General features: G+C 33.9%; 3 protein-coding genes and 1 long non-coding RNA gene across 4 annotated transcripts; all 4 read left to right on the forward strand.

Annotated features, from left to right (window-relative positions):
- The first annotated feature begins 341 nt into the window (after positions 1-341).
- On the forward strand, positions 342-6682 carry LOC114307706 (uncharacterized). The gene is made up of 5 exons (XM_028253107.2): positions 342-795; positions 2952-3084; positions 4188-4396; positions 5398-5571; positions 6314-6682. Exons 1-5 carry the CDS (start codon positions 604-606, stop codon positions 6398-6400), a joined length of 795 nt encoding a protein of 264 aa, XP_028108908.1. The 5' UTR covers positions 342-603; the 3' UTR covers positions 6401-6682.
- Positions 6683-10615: 3933 nt separating this feature from the next.
- On the forward strand, positions 10616-11765 carry LOC145824003 (protein FAR1-RELATED SEQUENCE 5-like). Its single transcript, XM_082923588.1, has 2 exons — positions 10616-10778; positions 10927-11765. The coding sequence occupies exons 1-2, from the start codon at positions 10616-10618 to the stop codon at positions 11763-11765; spliced, it is 1002 nt and encodes a 333-aa protein (XP_082779714.1).
- A 10-nt stretch (positions 11766-11775) lies between these two features.
- LOC145824004 (protein FAR1-RELATED SEQUENCE 3-like) lies at positions 11776-12462 on the forward strand. Its single transcript, XM_082923589.1, has 2 exons — positions 11776-12318; positions 12436-12462. The coding sequence occupies exons 1-2, from the start codon at positions 11776-11778 to the stop codon at positions 12460-12462; spliced, it is 570 nt and encodes a 189-aa protein (XP_082779715.1).
- A 97-nt stretch (positions 12463-12559) lies between these two features.
- On the forward strand, positions 12560-13711 carry LOC114307644 (uncharacterized). Its single transcript, XR_014327435.1, has 5 exons — positions 12560-12660; positions 12779-12847; positions 12948-13010; positions 13105-13227; positions 13312-13711. It is a non-coding gene; the product is annotated as an uncharacterized LOC114307644 (long non-coding RNA).
- Positions 13712-15694: the final 1983 nt, after the last annotated feature.

A 15694-nucleotide genomic window follows, 5' to 3' on the forward strand; every position in this document is an offset into this window, starting at 1 on the left:
GCATGTTTGTTTATTTTTTTTTGTCTTAATAATTTTTTTTTTAATTTTTCATAAAAGTTTTAAATTTTTAGATTTGGCTCGATAAGCAGAAGCGAAAAATTATAATTCTTTTTAAAAAAATTCCAAAAAAATCAAAAAAAGACAAAAAGAAGAAAAATAGTAAAATTTTATTTATTTATTTTGGCTTTTTAAATTTGTTTTTAAAAAAATTATACTTTTTAAATTCATTTCGACGAGACAAATTATAATTAATTATATTTAAAAAAAAATTATTAAATATAAAAAAAAATTATAAAAATATGTGACTAAAAAAAAAAACGCCATCACATCGCATCCCCACTATAAAAACGAGACTCATCCATCTATTCCACCTCTTGGTCCAGAAAGGCGAGAAAAGGGTGTCTTGGAAGAAAAAGCTTTCGTATCTCTCTCTCTCTCTCTTCAATCCCATACACAATCGCAACGTCAAAACCCTAATCCTAATTTCTGAAACACCACCGATCATCATTATCATCAATCGGAATTGTGAGAGATTTGAATCCATTTTGAAACGGAATTGGAGAGAACAAAAGCAAATAGAATTGCAGACGGAGATCTCGAACAATGTCTGCAATTGTGTGCGGCAAGAGATCTTTCTTCGAAGACCTCCCTTCATCTCCTCAATCCTCCTCTTCATCGCCTCCTGTTTCCAAGCGGCTTCGCTGCTTTTCTTCCACCTCTCCTGTTCGATTCTTCTCCAACTTTCCCTCTCTCTTCGATCAGCTCCGAGCTCGTTTCCCTGACATGGACGATCAGGTCTTACCTCTCTCTCTCTCTCTCTCTCTCTCTCTCTCTCTCTCTTCTCTCGTATTGTAATGATTACTGGCAGACTCGATAGATCTCATAGTTTTACTAGTTCGTTTTAAGTTTTTTTTTATCATCAAGCTGACTTCTTCGTTGTTATTTTAGTTTCTTAAAGCTTGTGGTTTTTGTATTTTGTTGTCTTATTTGTTTGTCTAATGATGAAAAAAATTGAATTTGGTTGTGAATTCAGGGAAAAAAGAAAAAAAAAAAGAAAAGAAAAACGGGGCTATGATATGATATGAAACTCTGTTAGGGTTCTGATTTTACTGTCATAATTGTCATTTTGTTGTAGTTTGGGTTAATTTATTACTTTTGCTTTTTTCTTTGCTTTCTCTTGATCGTGTTGATTGTGATTAACTTTTTTTTGGGATAGTCTGGGATAATTGAAATTGCTCCGGATTAATATTCATTTGGCTATGTCTTGTTTGGATTTTTTTCTAGGACTAGCTGTTATTGAAATCTAAGTCACTGATTCAGTGAATGAGAGCATGAGAGCGGCTTTTTTCAAAATTACAGTGAGAGTGGGAGTGCCTCCAGATCATGTAAATATATAATTATATGTATTAAATAATTTTTTATTTTGTAAGATATCGTTTCTTTTGTCATTAAGTATTTCTACTGTAAATGTTGCATATTATTAGGTATTATAGTCTTGATAAATAAGACAATAGAAAAAGGATTGCAATGAGGTGGCTGTGGTGCAGAAAAAGGATTGTGATGAGGTGGCTGTGGTGCAGTAATTTGTGCCCTATGTTACCAAAAAATGTTAATACCCTAGCAAATTACATATTGGCATGCACGATCCAAAATATGGTATACTTCCGTTCTAAAATCGTAAATTTAGTGATATGAAATGATCCCAAAAGTTTTTCCAATAAATTTCCTTAAATGTTTCCTTATGGGAAAAAAATCAAATATAAGGAATTAAAATCTAAAGGAAGTTAAGTTTTGACAAGACAAAACATAAAAATAAGTAGGTCATAATACTCGTAGAAATGTTTTGCTACATGAAAAAGAAAAACTAAATTTTATTAGATGCCTAATAGTTAAAAGAAAATTACTCTAAAAGTACATTAAATTCACAAGTATATTACATATACAAGTCTACCCCTATCGTACCACATTTTAGAACATGTGCCCTACCACTTTCCCATTTCCATTCCCCGTACTGGAACAATCCATGTTTCAGGTAACATAGTTTGCACCTTGCCTCAACAATCCAAGGTGTCTGGTTCGATTCTTCTGGAGAGAGACATTCATGCCCTCATTTTGGACCAGAGACGCGAGCATTGTGTGACATTCCATTCAACACGCGGAAGAATATTATTCGTCGAGAATAAAGTTGTGACAGTTTGCAAATTTGGCTAAAGGGATCCGGGGATTTGACCCGAATTGAAATCTAAGTGCTAATTAGTGAGCTGGAGCGGCATCCGCCACCCTAGGTGGACGGAGTAAGTGATTTATTTTATTCCCTTTTATTTTTGAAAATCATACCCAAAAAAATCTTCCCTGTGAGGAAAATAATAAACCTTACCCATTAAGGCCCATCACTTATAAATGACCTCTTTAATTGTGGGAGGTAAAACCCTAGTAACCACGGTGAGCGGCCGAGTAGGACACAGGAAGCCTCTCTGAGAAAATTAGCCAACTAGACGGCGAGCTGTACGGTTGATCAGACGGCCAAGCCTGAACAAAGGGTCGACCAGGTTGAAATGAATGAGGTGCCAGACTCTCCTTTGTTTTCATGGGGCAAAATCAATTCCCCTGTGTCCTTGATATGCTCGAGTTAAGATGCAGGAATATTGCCTAATCACTGCAATAAAAATTCATAATGGAGGCAAGCCTTGCAGTTGTATGCATAAAACAGCACTTCTCCATATACTTCGTTTTATCACAATCCATATTTTTGTGGATTCATCTTTTGTTTAATGATTTATGCCCTCTTATTCAATTTGCTTCTGGTTATATGTGACTAATATTCTGTTACTTATTGTGGTGATTTTTACTTTTGTACAATTATGAACATCCTTATCAAGAAGATATATATTCCTTGTGCAATTCTTGAGGGAATTTTCAGTTACTGATTGATTTCTCGTTTGACCTTTCAGCTTATTGAGAAGGCGTTAAATGAATGTGACAATGATTTAGATGCTGCTATTAAGAGCCTGCATGAGCTTTCTCTTGGATATGGGGTGGGAAACACAGATTCTGCTGAAGAATCAAATGCAAATATGGAGAAAGGTATACATTTAACTTTCATGGACAGATGGAAATGGGTTGAACATTTTGAGTCCCACCTTTGCTCCCTTTATCTCACCTTGCCTTTTGGTAGTGTTAAAAACTCCATAAGTCAAGCTTGGGATGGTCTCTTGGGATATCTGGCTTCATTTATTATAGTAGTATCACAAATTTTTATATTGCAAATTTTTATATTGCAAATCATGGATGGAATTTTAAGCTTCTTTATCTAAAAAGATTCAGTGCACAGACCCCTCTTGGTAAGATATTTACAAATGTATTTGTTAACTGCATGCTTATTTCATCAAAGTGTAAATCTAAATTTTGCTAGTTTGAGAAAGTAGAAAATAGAAGTTATATATTTAGAGTGATGCTAGGGACCCCAAATAATTTACTAAATTTTTTATCAAACCTCTCACATGGGTGTGGGACCCACACACGTGGGTTGTGTGGGTCACACACCCGTGTGAGAGGTTTGGCAAATTATTTGGGGTCTATAACATTTTTCATATATTTATTATGAATGGATTCATAGCTAATAATTTCTCGTTCTTGGATGGCTAGTTGTATCCAGTTGAACTTTCTGCTTTTGGGGCAAGGGATCAATCAAATCTCTTTGTTGCTTAATAGTAGAGAGAAAGGAGGAAAAAAGGAAGAAAAGAAAGAATAAAAGGCAAAAATTATATCCAGTTGAACTTTCTGCTTTTGGGGCAAGGGATCAATCAAGTCTCTTTGTTGCTTAATAGTAGAGAGAAAGGAGGAAAAAAGGAAGAAAAGAAAGACTAAAAGGCAAAAATTATACATTTCTTGCTGAATGTCGGATTGGGTGTATGGTTCTCCTGGTTGTGATTAGCTACGTAGGAATTTTTGCCTTAATTATGTAGGAATTCTTTCCTTAACTAAATAATTTACTTGGAAGTATATTGATTTGTCCTTAATGGTGGAGAGAGTCAATATTAGAGAAGACAATAATAACCATCCTTTGGTTTTTTATTTTATTTAATGGTGTAATTTTATTAGCCAACCACTTGAAACCTACTCTTCTATGATATGCTTTGTGCCCCTCTAAGAGGGAAGAATCTTATGTGTGCTTGCAAAATTTGCAGGTACAACGACGACTGATGGAGATACAGCTCCTTCAGCCCAAAACAATCTTCACATGGATGGTGCAGAGTGGGTGGAATTGTTTGTGAGGGAAATCACGAGTGCTACTAGCATGGATGATGCTAGATCCCGTGCTGCAAGTTTGCTGGAGAGTTTAGAGCAGTCTATTAGTGTTCGAGCTGGTACTGAGGCAGCTCAAAGTTATCACAAGGTTAGTACTAAATTTTTATTTCAGTTGCCTCTCTTTTATTCCCTTTATGCTACTAGAGTTATCGTGTGGGAATTTGCAAGATATTCAGGAGGGAAATATAACTTATTGGTTGCCCATGTCGCAATGGCTTCTTGTGGGCTATGTTACATTGACTTTCTACTTCCTTTATGGGCGTTTGTTTCATAGGATTGAGGCATGGGATTGGTCTCTATGTCCAATAGATTTGCTAGTCCATTGTTTGGTTAGAAAAGTGAAGGTCGGATTAATAGTCAAATACATATCATTTCCAACCAAATAATTTAGGACTATTTATCTCAAGATTAACAGTTCATTGTATTGCAATTACTTATTGTACCCATGTCCACTGGATATGACAAGGATAAGGGTGTGGGATATATGTTCGACACCCATACCCAATTGAGACACTCGTGATTTTTGAGGTAGAAGACGCTCACATTTGCTAGTAAAGAAACATTTCTAGTTTCTCACACGAATGAGAGCTGTAATTCGCCCATTTTCCCTAAATTTCATTTAATTTTATTACATTTTTAAATAATCTACAACAACTTATGTAAAAATATTATACAATATGCAATATGCAAGTGTTTAAGGTATGTCTATGTACCCATACCCAACTTTTGGATGCTTATCCCTATATTCTAAGATTTAGACTTAGAAGATCACATGCTTGGACAAGCACCCGCACCAGAAACTCGTACCCAAGTCCATGAAACATAGGCCTAGAATTACTTTAAGACATTAATCTGGTTCTTTAAGACATGGCAGCATGAGGATGGTAAGGTGAAAACCACAGTGCTTGGCATACAAAGAACAGAAATAGGCACATGGAGCTTGATTTTTTGAGGACCGTTTTCAAAACCTAGGATGGTACAAATAATTGTTTGGTTAAGGGGAGCTCATACTTTCTTATGGTTGATGGAAGACAAAATTGCACTGTATATACTGTTGTAGGCTTGTTTAATTATGTTTGCTGTTGCCAGGAGAATTTGATGCTCAAGGAACAAATTGAAGTTATCTTCCGCGAGAACACAATTCTCAAACGTGCTGTGGCTATTCAGCATGAGCGTCAGAAAGAGTACGATTATAAGAATCAAGAGGTGCAGCATTTGAAGCAGTTGGTGTCTCAGTATCAGGAGCAATTGAGAACGCTTGAGGTTAACATCTAAACTTTTGGAAAACCTTATCAACTTCATTTTCCAGAAAGAATCACACTAGGCTGTGTTTGGTTGGAGGATTTAGGAAGGAATTTGGAAAAGTAAAGGAAAAATGTAGTAGGTGAAATGTGAATAAAATATACCTATATTTCACCTATTTTCACACTTTTTCCCTTTCCTTTTCCAAATGCTCCAACCAAACACAGCACAAGGCTGTGTTTGGATCATGAATTTGGGTAGGAATTTGGAAAAGGAAAAGGAAAAGGAAAGAGAAAGAGAAAGGGAAAGAGAAAGGGAAAGGGAAAAGGTGGGTGAAATGTAAATGAAATATAGCTACATTTCAAACACCTTTCACACTTTCTCTCTTTCCAATCCCTTATCCAAATCTATGATCCAAACATAGCCTAAAGGATCTGTTGGCGCCCGGGACCGTGCTGTATCTACGAAAATCTAGATTGCTCAACATAAAATGAAAGTGGAAATATTCAGTTGGACTTGTGACCAACTAGAAAAAGATCATATGAGCGGGAAAAGTAAAAAATAAAATAACAACATACTACAATTTATGTTCTACATGTGAAGAGGATTTGTTTTCATTGTTACTAAAGCACCTATAACATAGCAATGGCCTGCATTGTTTTACTTTTGTTTTCTATTTATTTTTGGTAGAGAAAAAAGGAAAGGACTTGGAAAAACTTGTGTGTTCTAACAGTTGTCATGCCTTCATGGTATATGGTTGCAGGTGAATAACTATGCATTGACAATGCATTTGCAGCAGGCTCAGCAAAATAACTCTATACCTGGACGCTTCAATCCTGATATCTTCTAATGAAGAGAGGGAACTTAAAAGCAAAGTCAATAAAACAAGCTTGATTATCAGTTCAAACACATGGGTGTTTGTCAAAGAAACAATGTTTGTTTGTTTTGTTTGTTGCAAGAATGAAGTAAGTACTAGGGCTGGAAGGTAAAGATGTGTAGGTTTTGCTGCTTTTGCCCTCCATCTTTCTGCTTCAAAGTCTAGGTTGTGATAGTCATAACCTCAATCAAGGTTATGGTTGATTAAAAAAATTTAAGGTCTTTTTAAGTTATTATGGATGCTATTTTATCTCTAGCAGTGGAGTTTTGGTGTGCCTTTTTTTTTGGCTCTTGGAGCTTTTGAATTCGTTGTCTCCTTTTTTGAGCGATGTTGAGGCTTCCCATTTGTTTTGCCAGGGACAGATTTATGCTGGTGGTGGGGGCAGCCTCTCCGGGGATTCTATTTGCACCTAAATAATAACTCAGAACGTTCAATTAAAATTTTAAAATTTTAATATAAATTTATTAATGAGGACAATACCAATTAAGCCTTAAAATAAGATATTATTTTTTTCTCGTGGTACACCTAAATTATTTATACGTATTATTCATATAAAAAATGCTTGGGATTTTTTTTTTAGGAACTTTCACGATCTTTTTTGGATCTCAACCTTTGATGCATTCATATTCAACGCTCTTAATCTTCTTTTTTAAGTTTCAATGATTTTCTTTTTATCTTTTTTCTCACTCCAAAATCTATTCTTTCAAAATTCACAATTATTATTAATATCATTATTTCTTATTGTATTGTTATTTACAAAAAGAACAAAACAAGAATACAATAATATGTGCCATTGTAAAAAATAAATAAGGAAAATAAAAATAATAAAAAAATTTGGATATCGTCAAGAACATAATAATTTTTTTATTCAATTAATCAAATCAAATGAAAAAAAAATGCAAAGAAAAGGAAAGAAAAGTGTCTTGTTTAATTAATCAAATAGAAAAATAAGTAATGTCTCGTTCAATTAATCAAACATCAACTATTATTATCCTGAAAAACTCTAGTTCTTGGGAATTGTTAGATGGCTAGAGACGCGACGGAGGTTCAACAACTATTTTTCATTCTTCATGAGATTATCATGGGATTTTTTAACGTAGTGTTTCATAGAGTTATTATTAATATAATAGGAACACATATAAGTAAGTATGATGTCGTATAGAATAACTCACACCAATCGTTCTTCGTATATGAATAAAACGAATAGTTATAATGAGAAATTTATTTAAGAATTTTTTAAAAGGTTTTTCAAAATAGTGTAATTTGAGATTTTTAATTTATTTATTATTTGGGTGTGCTTTGAAAAGTAATTTGTGAAAAAATATAAAATGTCTTGAAAGTAAATTATAATCCTAAATAATTTAATAAAATATATTAAAAAATTAAACGTATTTAATGATTTTTTTGGATACAAATCGAATCCTCCTCGTGGCAATGGAGTTTTGGTGTGCCTTTTAGTGAGCTTTTGAATTCGTTGTCTCCTTTTTTGAGCAATTGTTGAGGCTTCCCATTTGTTTTGCTAGGGACAGATTTACGGTGGTACTGGGGGCATTGCAGGCCCGGATCTATGAGAAGTTATTTGGTGGTCTCGAAGCAATACTTTGCACTATTCATGTTGGGACGCTTTTAAAAAATAATAAGTTTCATTATTTAAATCAATAAAAATCTAAATTGAGATACCTGTGTACTTGCTTCAGGATCACCATTTAAATTTCCCTAGATCTATAGTCCTGAGCAAGGTTACATTTTGGGGTCCATCAAATTTAGAGGCTCAGTTCATCAAATTTTCCTTGGAGCAAAATAAATAAATTATGGGTCATATTAAAACAAATTAATTTTACAAGCCTGGAAACAATGCCGAGGTCCATGTATATTGTATATTGTATATTTTGCTTATTTTAAATAGTCTATGTGGACTGGTTTGGGCTTAGTTTGGGTTTTGTTTTTAGTGATTTTTTATTTTTTATGAGATGGAAAAAATTAAAATGTGTTTGAAAATGATTTTTTTTTTCTTTTGTAATTGTACTAAAAAAAAATGAATGACTATTATGTTTGAATTGTTTTTTTAGTTTTTTTATTTTTTGATTTTTTTTTAGTGATTTTAAACTTTTTAATTGGTCAACTTTTTTTGTCAAAAGTTCCCAAATGTGGCCACACTTTGGGTCATTAAAGCCTTGTTTGAAAATTGATTTTTTTAGTGATATTTTAATTTTTTGGTTTTTGGTTTTTGATTTTTCTATAAACTGAAAAAATTAATATATTTGGGAATCGGTTTTTAAATTTTATGAGAAAAAAATGTAAATGGCTGGTATATATGATTTATTTTTTGTAATTCATTTTTTACTTTTAAATTTTTTTATAATTTTTTAATTTTTTTAACCTAAATGTTAAGTTTCCATACATGAGTGCCGATCGTCAGTCGCCCTTTCCTGCGGCCCTTCCTGCCGCCCTCACCAAAACGACGTCGTTTTGGTTAGTAAATTTTTTTTTCCCCTTTCCCAAAATTTGATTTTCCCACCTCTTCCACTTTCTTCTTCGTCTGGTCTGATATGTTCTCAATTTGTTTAGCCCTAAGAACATCAACAGGATAGAGACGAGAGAGAGAGAGACGGTAGACGAAGAGAGAGAGAGAGAGAGAGAGAGAGAGAGAACTGAACCGAGAGAGATGGTGGAGGGACGCGATGGCGAAGGACGAAGGATGGCGGAGGGAGGATATGACAACGGCGAAGGACGGAGGATGGTGGAGGGACGCAACGAGATGGCAAGACGAGATTGCGGCCATGACGAGGTAAGCTGTATTACTTCATATATTACTTATAATGTCATATCTGCAAGGAAACGATGAGGCTGTTGTGGGTGGTCCTGGAGAGGATGATGCTTATGAGGATGATAGAGTTGATTTTAGGAATTTGACCATGTATATTAATGCACCATAGTTAGCAGATTTAAAGTGGAAATATAGTTCAAAAAACAGAGGCAATAAAGGAAAAATATTGTTCATTCATTTTGGTTTGAAGTAGAGTTTGAAGTAGGCAATAAAGGGCAATAAACAGAGGCATATTAATGTTTGAACTCGTTAGCAGATTTCAACTAGAGTTTATGAATCTAGGTTTGTTAATTGATTTCAACTAGAGTTTTTATTTCAACTAGAGTTTTTGAATTTGTTTATGTGATTTGAACTAAAGTTTTTGAATCTGTTCATGATAGAGTTGGTTTTTTTTTATTAGATTTTTCAACTAGAGTTGTATGGTACTAAATTGAATCTGTATGGTACTATTAGATTTTTTTGAATCTGTTAATTGATTTTTCAACTAGAGTTTTCAATTATTTATTTATTTATTTTTTTAATCTGTTCATGATAGTTTTTTATTAGATTTTTCAACTAGAGTTGTATGGTACTAAATTGAATCTGTATGGTATTATTAGATTTTTTTGAATATGCTAATTGATTTTTCAACTAGAGGTTTCAATTAGATTTTTTTTTTTGAATCTGTTCATGATAGTTTTTTATTAGATTTTTCAACTAGAGTTGTACGGTACTAAATTGAATCTGTATGGTATAGTTTTCAATTAGATTTTTTCTTTGAATCTGTTCATATTGATTTTTTTTTTATTAGATTTTTCAATTAGAGTTGTATGGTACTAAATTGAATCTGTATGGTACTAATAGATTTTTTTGAATCTGTTAATTGATTTTTCAACTAGAGTTTTCAATTAGATTTCTTTTTTTGAATCTGTTTATTAGAGTTGTATGGTACTAAATTGTAGGTAATGGAAGAAAATAATATTGTTGATGAGTTGGGTAGTTGTGGTTGGAAGCTAAAATTGGGCATGTCATTTGACTCTGAACAAGCTGCGTATGACTTTTACAATAACTATGGCAGGAAGGTTGGTTTTAGTATTAGGAAGTCGTATGCACACAAGAACAAACAAACTAAGGAAATAACTTCACGGACTTTTGTATGTTACAAAGAGGGAACTTGGGGTATTGACAAGTGAGATCCACTAGTAAAATTTCTGAGACAAGAGGTGAGATGTGGTTGTGGTGCCCAATTGAGTATCAAGTTAGATAGAAATTTAGGAAAATATATTGCAATTGATTTTGTTGAACACCATAATCATGACCTTGTGTGTCAAGAGTGCATTCATATGTTGCCATCCCAAAGAAAAATATCTACCACCCAAGCAATGGAAGTAGAATTGGCTTCAGAATCTGGAATTCCTCTTAGGTCTGCTTATAAGCTATTTGGTAGGGAATCTGGTGGAAGAGCAGCACTTGGCTTCACGAAATTCGACCAAAAAAATTACTTGAGTTTAAAGAGACAAAAGGATTTGGAATATGGAGAAGCGGGTAGTGTGTTACAATACTTTCGTAAGAAAACTGTAGAAAATCCATCCTTTTATTATGCAGTCCAATTAGATTGTGAAGAGTAGATAAGTAATATATTTTTGGGCCGATGCTCAAATGATAATGGACTATGCTCAATTTGGTGATGTAGTGACCTTTGACACTACTTACAAATTAAATAACGAGCATAGACTTTTTGGAACCTTTGTTGGATTTAATCATCATCGAGAAACAGTTATATTCGGTGCAACATTGATGTATGATGAGACCGCCGAATCATTTACATGGTTGTTTCAGATTTTTTTGGAGACAATGTCAAACAAAACTCCGAAAACTATTTTCACAGATCAAGATGTCGCGATGGCTAAGGCCATTCCAATTGTCATGCCTACTACAAACCACCGACTTTGCACATGGCATTTGATGCAAAATGCGATGAAGCATGTAAGTTCTCTTTTTGAAGATGTAGGGGTGAAGGGTGTGTTTTCTAAATTTATACATGAAATTGATGACGAAGAAGAATTTAGAATACAATGGGAACAAATGCTTGATAGATATGATGCACGCAACAATCATTGGTTGGAGCAAACTTTTGGTGTGAAGGAGAAATGGGGATGGCCATATGTAATGAATTCTTGGGCAGCTGGAATGAGTACTACTCAACTAAGTGAATCCTTCAATGCATTTTTGAAGGATTATCTCAATTGCGATCATAACTTGATGAAATTTTTTATGCATTTTGAGAGGGTGCTCTATGACAAGAGATATAAAGAATTAGAAGCCGAGAATAATTTGTCCCAAAAATTGCCAAGGGTTTCAATTCCAACTTTGATGTTAAAGCAAGTGGCACAGATTTACACCAAAATAATTTTTGAGGAATTCCAAAACGAGTACGTGCAGTCCATTGAAGCGTCCATTGTAGGCACTATTAATGATGGTGAGAGTACCATATTCACAATTAGAACGGTGGTAGATGGAAAAAAAGGATAAAAATGTGACAATGGATAGAGATGGTTCTTTGAGTTGTAGTTGCAAGAAGTTTGAAGTAAAGGACATATTGTGTCGACATTGTCTGAAGGTGCTTAGAGATATATTCAATGCAACAAACCTTCATGCACAATACATACTGAAACGTTGGACTAAAAAGGCAAGGGCTAAATATGTGAAGGATAGCCGTGGGTATGACGTCAAGGCTGACGTGAAACTACATCAACACGACCGATATAGGTCATTGATGAATATGTTTAGAGCAATAGCAAGTAGAGCCGCTGAAAGTGAAGAAACTTATCATTTATCACTTGCAAAAGGTGAAGAATTGAGTGTAATGGTTGAAGACAAATTGAGTGTGCACACTTGTGGTCAAGTGGAGGTCACTGAATTGAGAAATTCTTCAACTAACACATGCCCACAGAGTGACGAAGTAGATTGTCCAATCCAAGCTAAGGGACTAAAGAAAAGACAAGCAACTAGTAAGGGAAGAAGGAGGATCAAGGGCGGGATGGAAAAATCTATTGCGAAGAAGAAAATAATGCAATCTAAGCAGGTAATTAATTTTGTTATGTGTGATTGTTATGTGTTATGTGATATGTGTTATCAATTTTGTATTATGTGTGTTTGGAAAATAATGAATTAAATAAATTGGTTGTTTGCGGGGTGATAGTTTTTGTACTCCCGAAGGTCAATCTGAGCCTCCTGTCGCCATGGGTAATATTTCTAGTCAGGTAATATTTACTATTGTATTAATCTTGTTGGATTGGTTATTGTTGCTACTAGTGGCATGATATTTATTATTTTGGGTCTTTTGTGATGTATGTAGGATGGTTCTTTTTCTGCTTCTCAAGGTCAATCTCAACCTTCTTCCACCGTGGGTAATAATTCAATATAGGTAATATTTAATTTTGTATGCAACCTTTGACATGCATAGACCTTAGGAAAATTGAACCTCATACGGAACCTTTAATTTTGTATGCAACCTTTAATTTTGTTAATGTGTGGTTGTATAGGGTGTTACTGTTTACATTCCGCAAGGTCAATGTCGACCTCCTTTCGCCGTGGGTAGTAATTATGTTGAGGTAATATTTCATATTGTTTGTTTTTGTTTTTTAAAATGAAAATACATTATTAATTTTTTTGCATTCCACTTATTCTTTTGTTTATGTTGGTTTACTTTAGGGTGTTTACACTCCACAAGGTCAATCTCGACCTCCTTTCGCCATAGGTAGTAATTATGTTGAGGTAATATTTCATATTGTCTGTTTTGTAAAATGAAAATGCATTTTTAATTTTTTTTCATTTCACTTATTATTTTCTTTATGTTGGTTTACTTTAGGGTTATGGTCGTACAATCTATATTTCTCAATCTCAATCCCAATCTCGACCTGAATTCCAATCTCAACCTTCCTTTGCCATGGGTCGTACAAGTGTTCATCATGTCATGTATCCTACATATGATGTGAGTTGTAATTGCTTACATACTTTACATTGAAATGGTAATATAGATTCTATAAATATTTTAATAAATGTATCACTATTGCAGGGAAATAACACGCCTCAGTCAATGCCGCCTCATTCAATGCCTTTAGTGTATCCCACTTAGACATCGATTCAAGAGTTGCGTCGAGGTGCTAGTGTTCAACAAATTTGCAATCCAACTGTCGCAAGCGTCACATAGTCCTACTGACTGTCATGTGGATGGACATCCTTGGAAGGCTTGCACTAAACGACGATGTTATTATATTTGTGGATTTGGGTGTATTTTTTTATGTTTGGTGGGATTTAAATATTTTTAATGGACATCTTTTTTATGTATTTTTAATGTTTGGTGGGATTTGGATATTTTTCATGGACATCTTTTTTATGTATTTTTAATGTTTGGGAACAATGTTGTTTTGTTGATGTGGTGGCATATATAAAGTTCTTATTATTTTCATCTAGAATGCCTTTATTGTTAGGATCACATTAATGTTTGTTTTAGTCAATATAAGCATGTGGTTGGTGATTAGGGAAGTTGGACAGGTTAAATTCCTTGTGGCACAGGTTCAATCACAGTAATGATTGTTATGTGTTATATTTGGGAAGCTTGCTTTGAGATGCCTCTTTGAGGATTACTTGGAAGAAGCTAGGCATTTTATGATTTAACATGCTAAAACCCATGGAAGAATTGCAATATAGTGCCCTGTGTAAAGGATTGATCATCCATCATGCGACATCATATTCACTTTGTGCTCACATAACATCATATTCACTTTCTTTTCATAGCATCAATCTTCATACATCATATACATAACACCGAATTTCATTAATTAACACAATTGACATAGCATAATAACTTCATTAATTAAACATTGTTTGGCTTTTACATGCACATATAAAAGTTTCAAAACTAAATACAAGTTCTACAAGTAGTGATTTACACTCAGTAGAAATACAAGTTTACTTGAGCAGCACTATTAGCATGGTAAAACCAACTATCACTATGGTTGTCAACATCATGAATTTGATAGCTTCAAGTCATTCTCGTTGGTTTGCCTCAAGTCGTTCCACGATCTTCACAACTTCATTGTTTCTCGCAAAATCATAATCGTTCTCGCTGTTTTGGATATTTGATACATTCCTCGTAGGAGCCACTCCCCACGCAAAGTAGTCACAAGCCTTATTTGCACACTTGAAATACAACTTCCCTGGATTTTTCTCTGATTTTGATATGTACACTCCTGCCTTTTTCCCACATTTGCATCTTTTATTTTGGAAGAATCCAACATCATTGTTTGAACTCGTTGACATGTCAATCCTAATTACAAGTAAACACAAAAGACAATTTCAAATGCAGCATAGATCTAACCACAGTTGAAGTTAAGAGATGTAGATAACAAGCACGTAGACAGTCCAGTCAACATCAGTTCATAAGTTGATGTTAATCCTACTCACTTCAGCCAACATCAGTTCATAAGTTTATATTACTTCATCAACAACTAGCAGACAAGCATAAGTTGCAGACAGACAGATCTGATTCCTTTGGAGAAGCTAGTAAAATGGAGTCAGAATAAAAATTTGAAATGGCAGATACCTGAGTTCAAGTATGTTCCAAACAGATTGATTCTAGTCAAGTATGTTCCAAACAGATTGAAATTTGAAATAGCAGATACCTGAGTTCAAGTATGTTCCAAACAGATTGATTCTAGTCAAGTATGTTCCAAACAAATTGATACCTGAGTTCAAGTATTTAGATTCTGACTCCTTTAGAGAAACTGAACTCAATTGATTCTAGTCACTATGTTCCAAACAGATGTATTTATTTAGATTTTGACTCCATTTTACATCACATATGAATGGTAGATACCTGAGTTCAAGGCACTAGAAATCCAAAATTTTGAAATTCTGGTTTCATACATCTATTTACAAAGTTTTGAAATTCTGGTTCCATTTTACATCACATTGATTCTGGTCACTATGTTCCAACTGGATTTCCAGCTTCTACATCAAGCCAAGTGAGCTCTAAGTACTTAAACCATTCGTAAAGGGTATAGAAATGTAGGTATTTCATATCTTTTATCTGGACATTTTTTTTTTTCAAAAATTTCCCAATAAGTAATATCTTCCATCTGGAAATCTATGGGAAGAAGGAAAATATAGAAATGAGTAAACCTGTGGAATGACAACCTCTGTGTATATATATGGAATGCCTGACTCAACAAAATGACTTCTGTGTATATATAATATCTTCTATCTAGAATGCCTGACTCAACAAAATTTCACAATAACAGCCAACAAAAATCAACACATAAAATGTAAACCAAATGTATATATATATATATATATGTTCATAACTCAACCCAACAACCACAATTTCACAAAATTCAACAAAATTTGGTAGTTTGAAGGCTTTCTTTGGATGAATCACAGAAGAAGGGAAGAGAGAG

This window comes from Camellia sinensis, chromosome 4, assembly GCF_055761805.1.
Source record: "Camellia sinensis isolate YWXY chromosome 4, ASM5576180v1, whole genome shotgun sequence".
In the NCBI taxonomy this organism is placed as follows: Eukaryota; Viridiplantae; Streptophyta; class Magnoliopsida; order Ericales; family Theaceae; genus Camellia; species Camellia sinensis.

Excerpts from the sequence above, each read along its gene's own strand:
- LOC114307706 (XM_028253107.2), top strand. The coding sequence starts at position 604 with ATGTCTGCAATTGTGTGCGGCAAGAGATCTTTCTTCGAAGACCTCCCT. Across the intron at positions 4,397-5,397 it reads CAGCTCAAAGTTATCACAAG|GAGAATTTGATGCTCAAGGA; the intron begins GTTAGTACTAAA and ends TGCTGTTGCCAG. Across the intron at positions 5,572-6,313 it reads AGCAATTGAGAACGCTTGAG|GTGAATAACTATGCATTGAC; the intron begins GTTAACATCTAA and ends ATATGGTTGCAG.
- LOC145824003 (XM_082923588.1), top strand. The coding sequence starts at position 10,616 with ATGGAAGTAGAATTGGCTTCAGAATCTGGAATTCCTCTTAGGTCTGCT. Across the intron at positions 10,779-10,926 it reads TTTGGAATATGGAGAAGCGG|TGACCTTTGACACTACTTAC; the intron begins GTAGTGTGTTAC and ends TTGGTGATGTAG.
- LOC145824004 (XM_082923589.1), top strand. The coding sequence starts at position 11,776 with ATGGATAGAGATGGTTCTTTGAGTTGTAGTTGCAAGAAGTTTGAAGTA. Across the intron at positions 12,319-12,435 it reads AAATAATGCAATCTAAGCAG|TTTTTGTACTCCCGAAGGTC; the intron begins GTAATTAATTTT and ends GCGGGGTGATAG.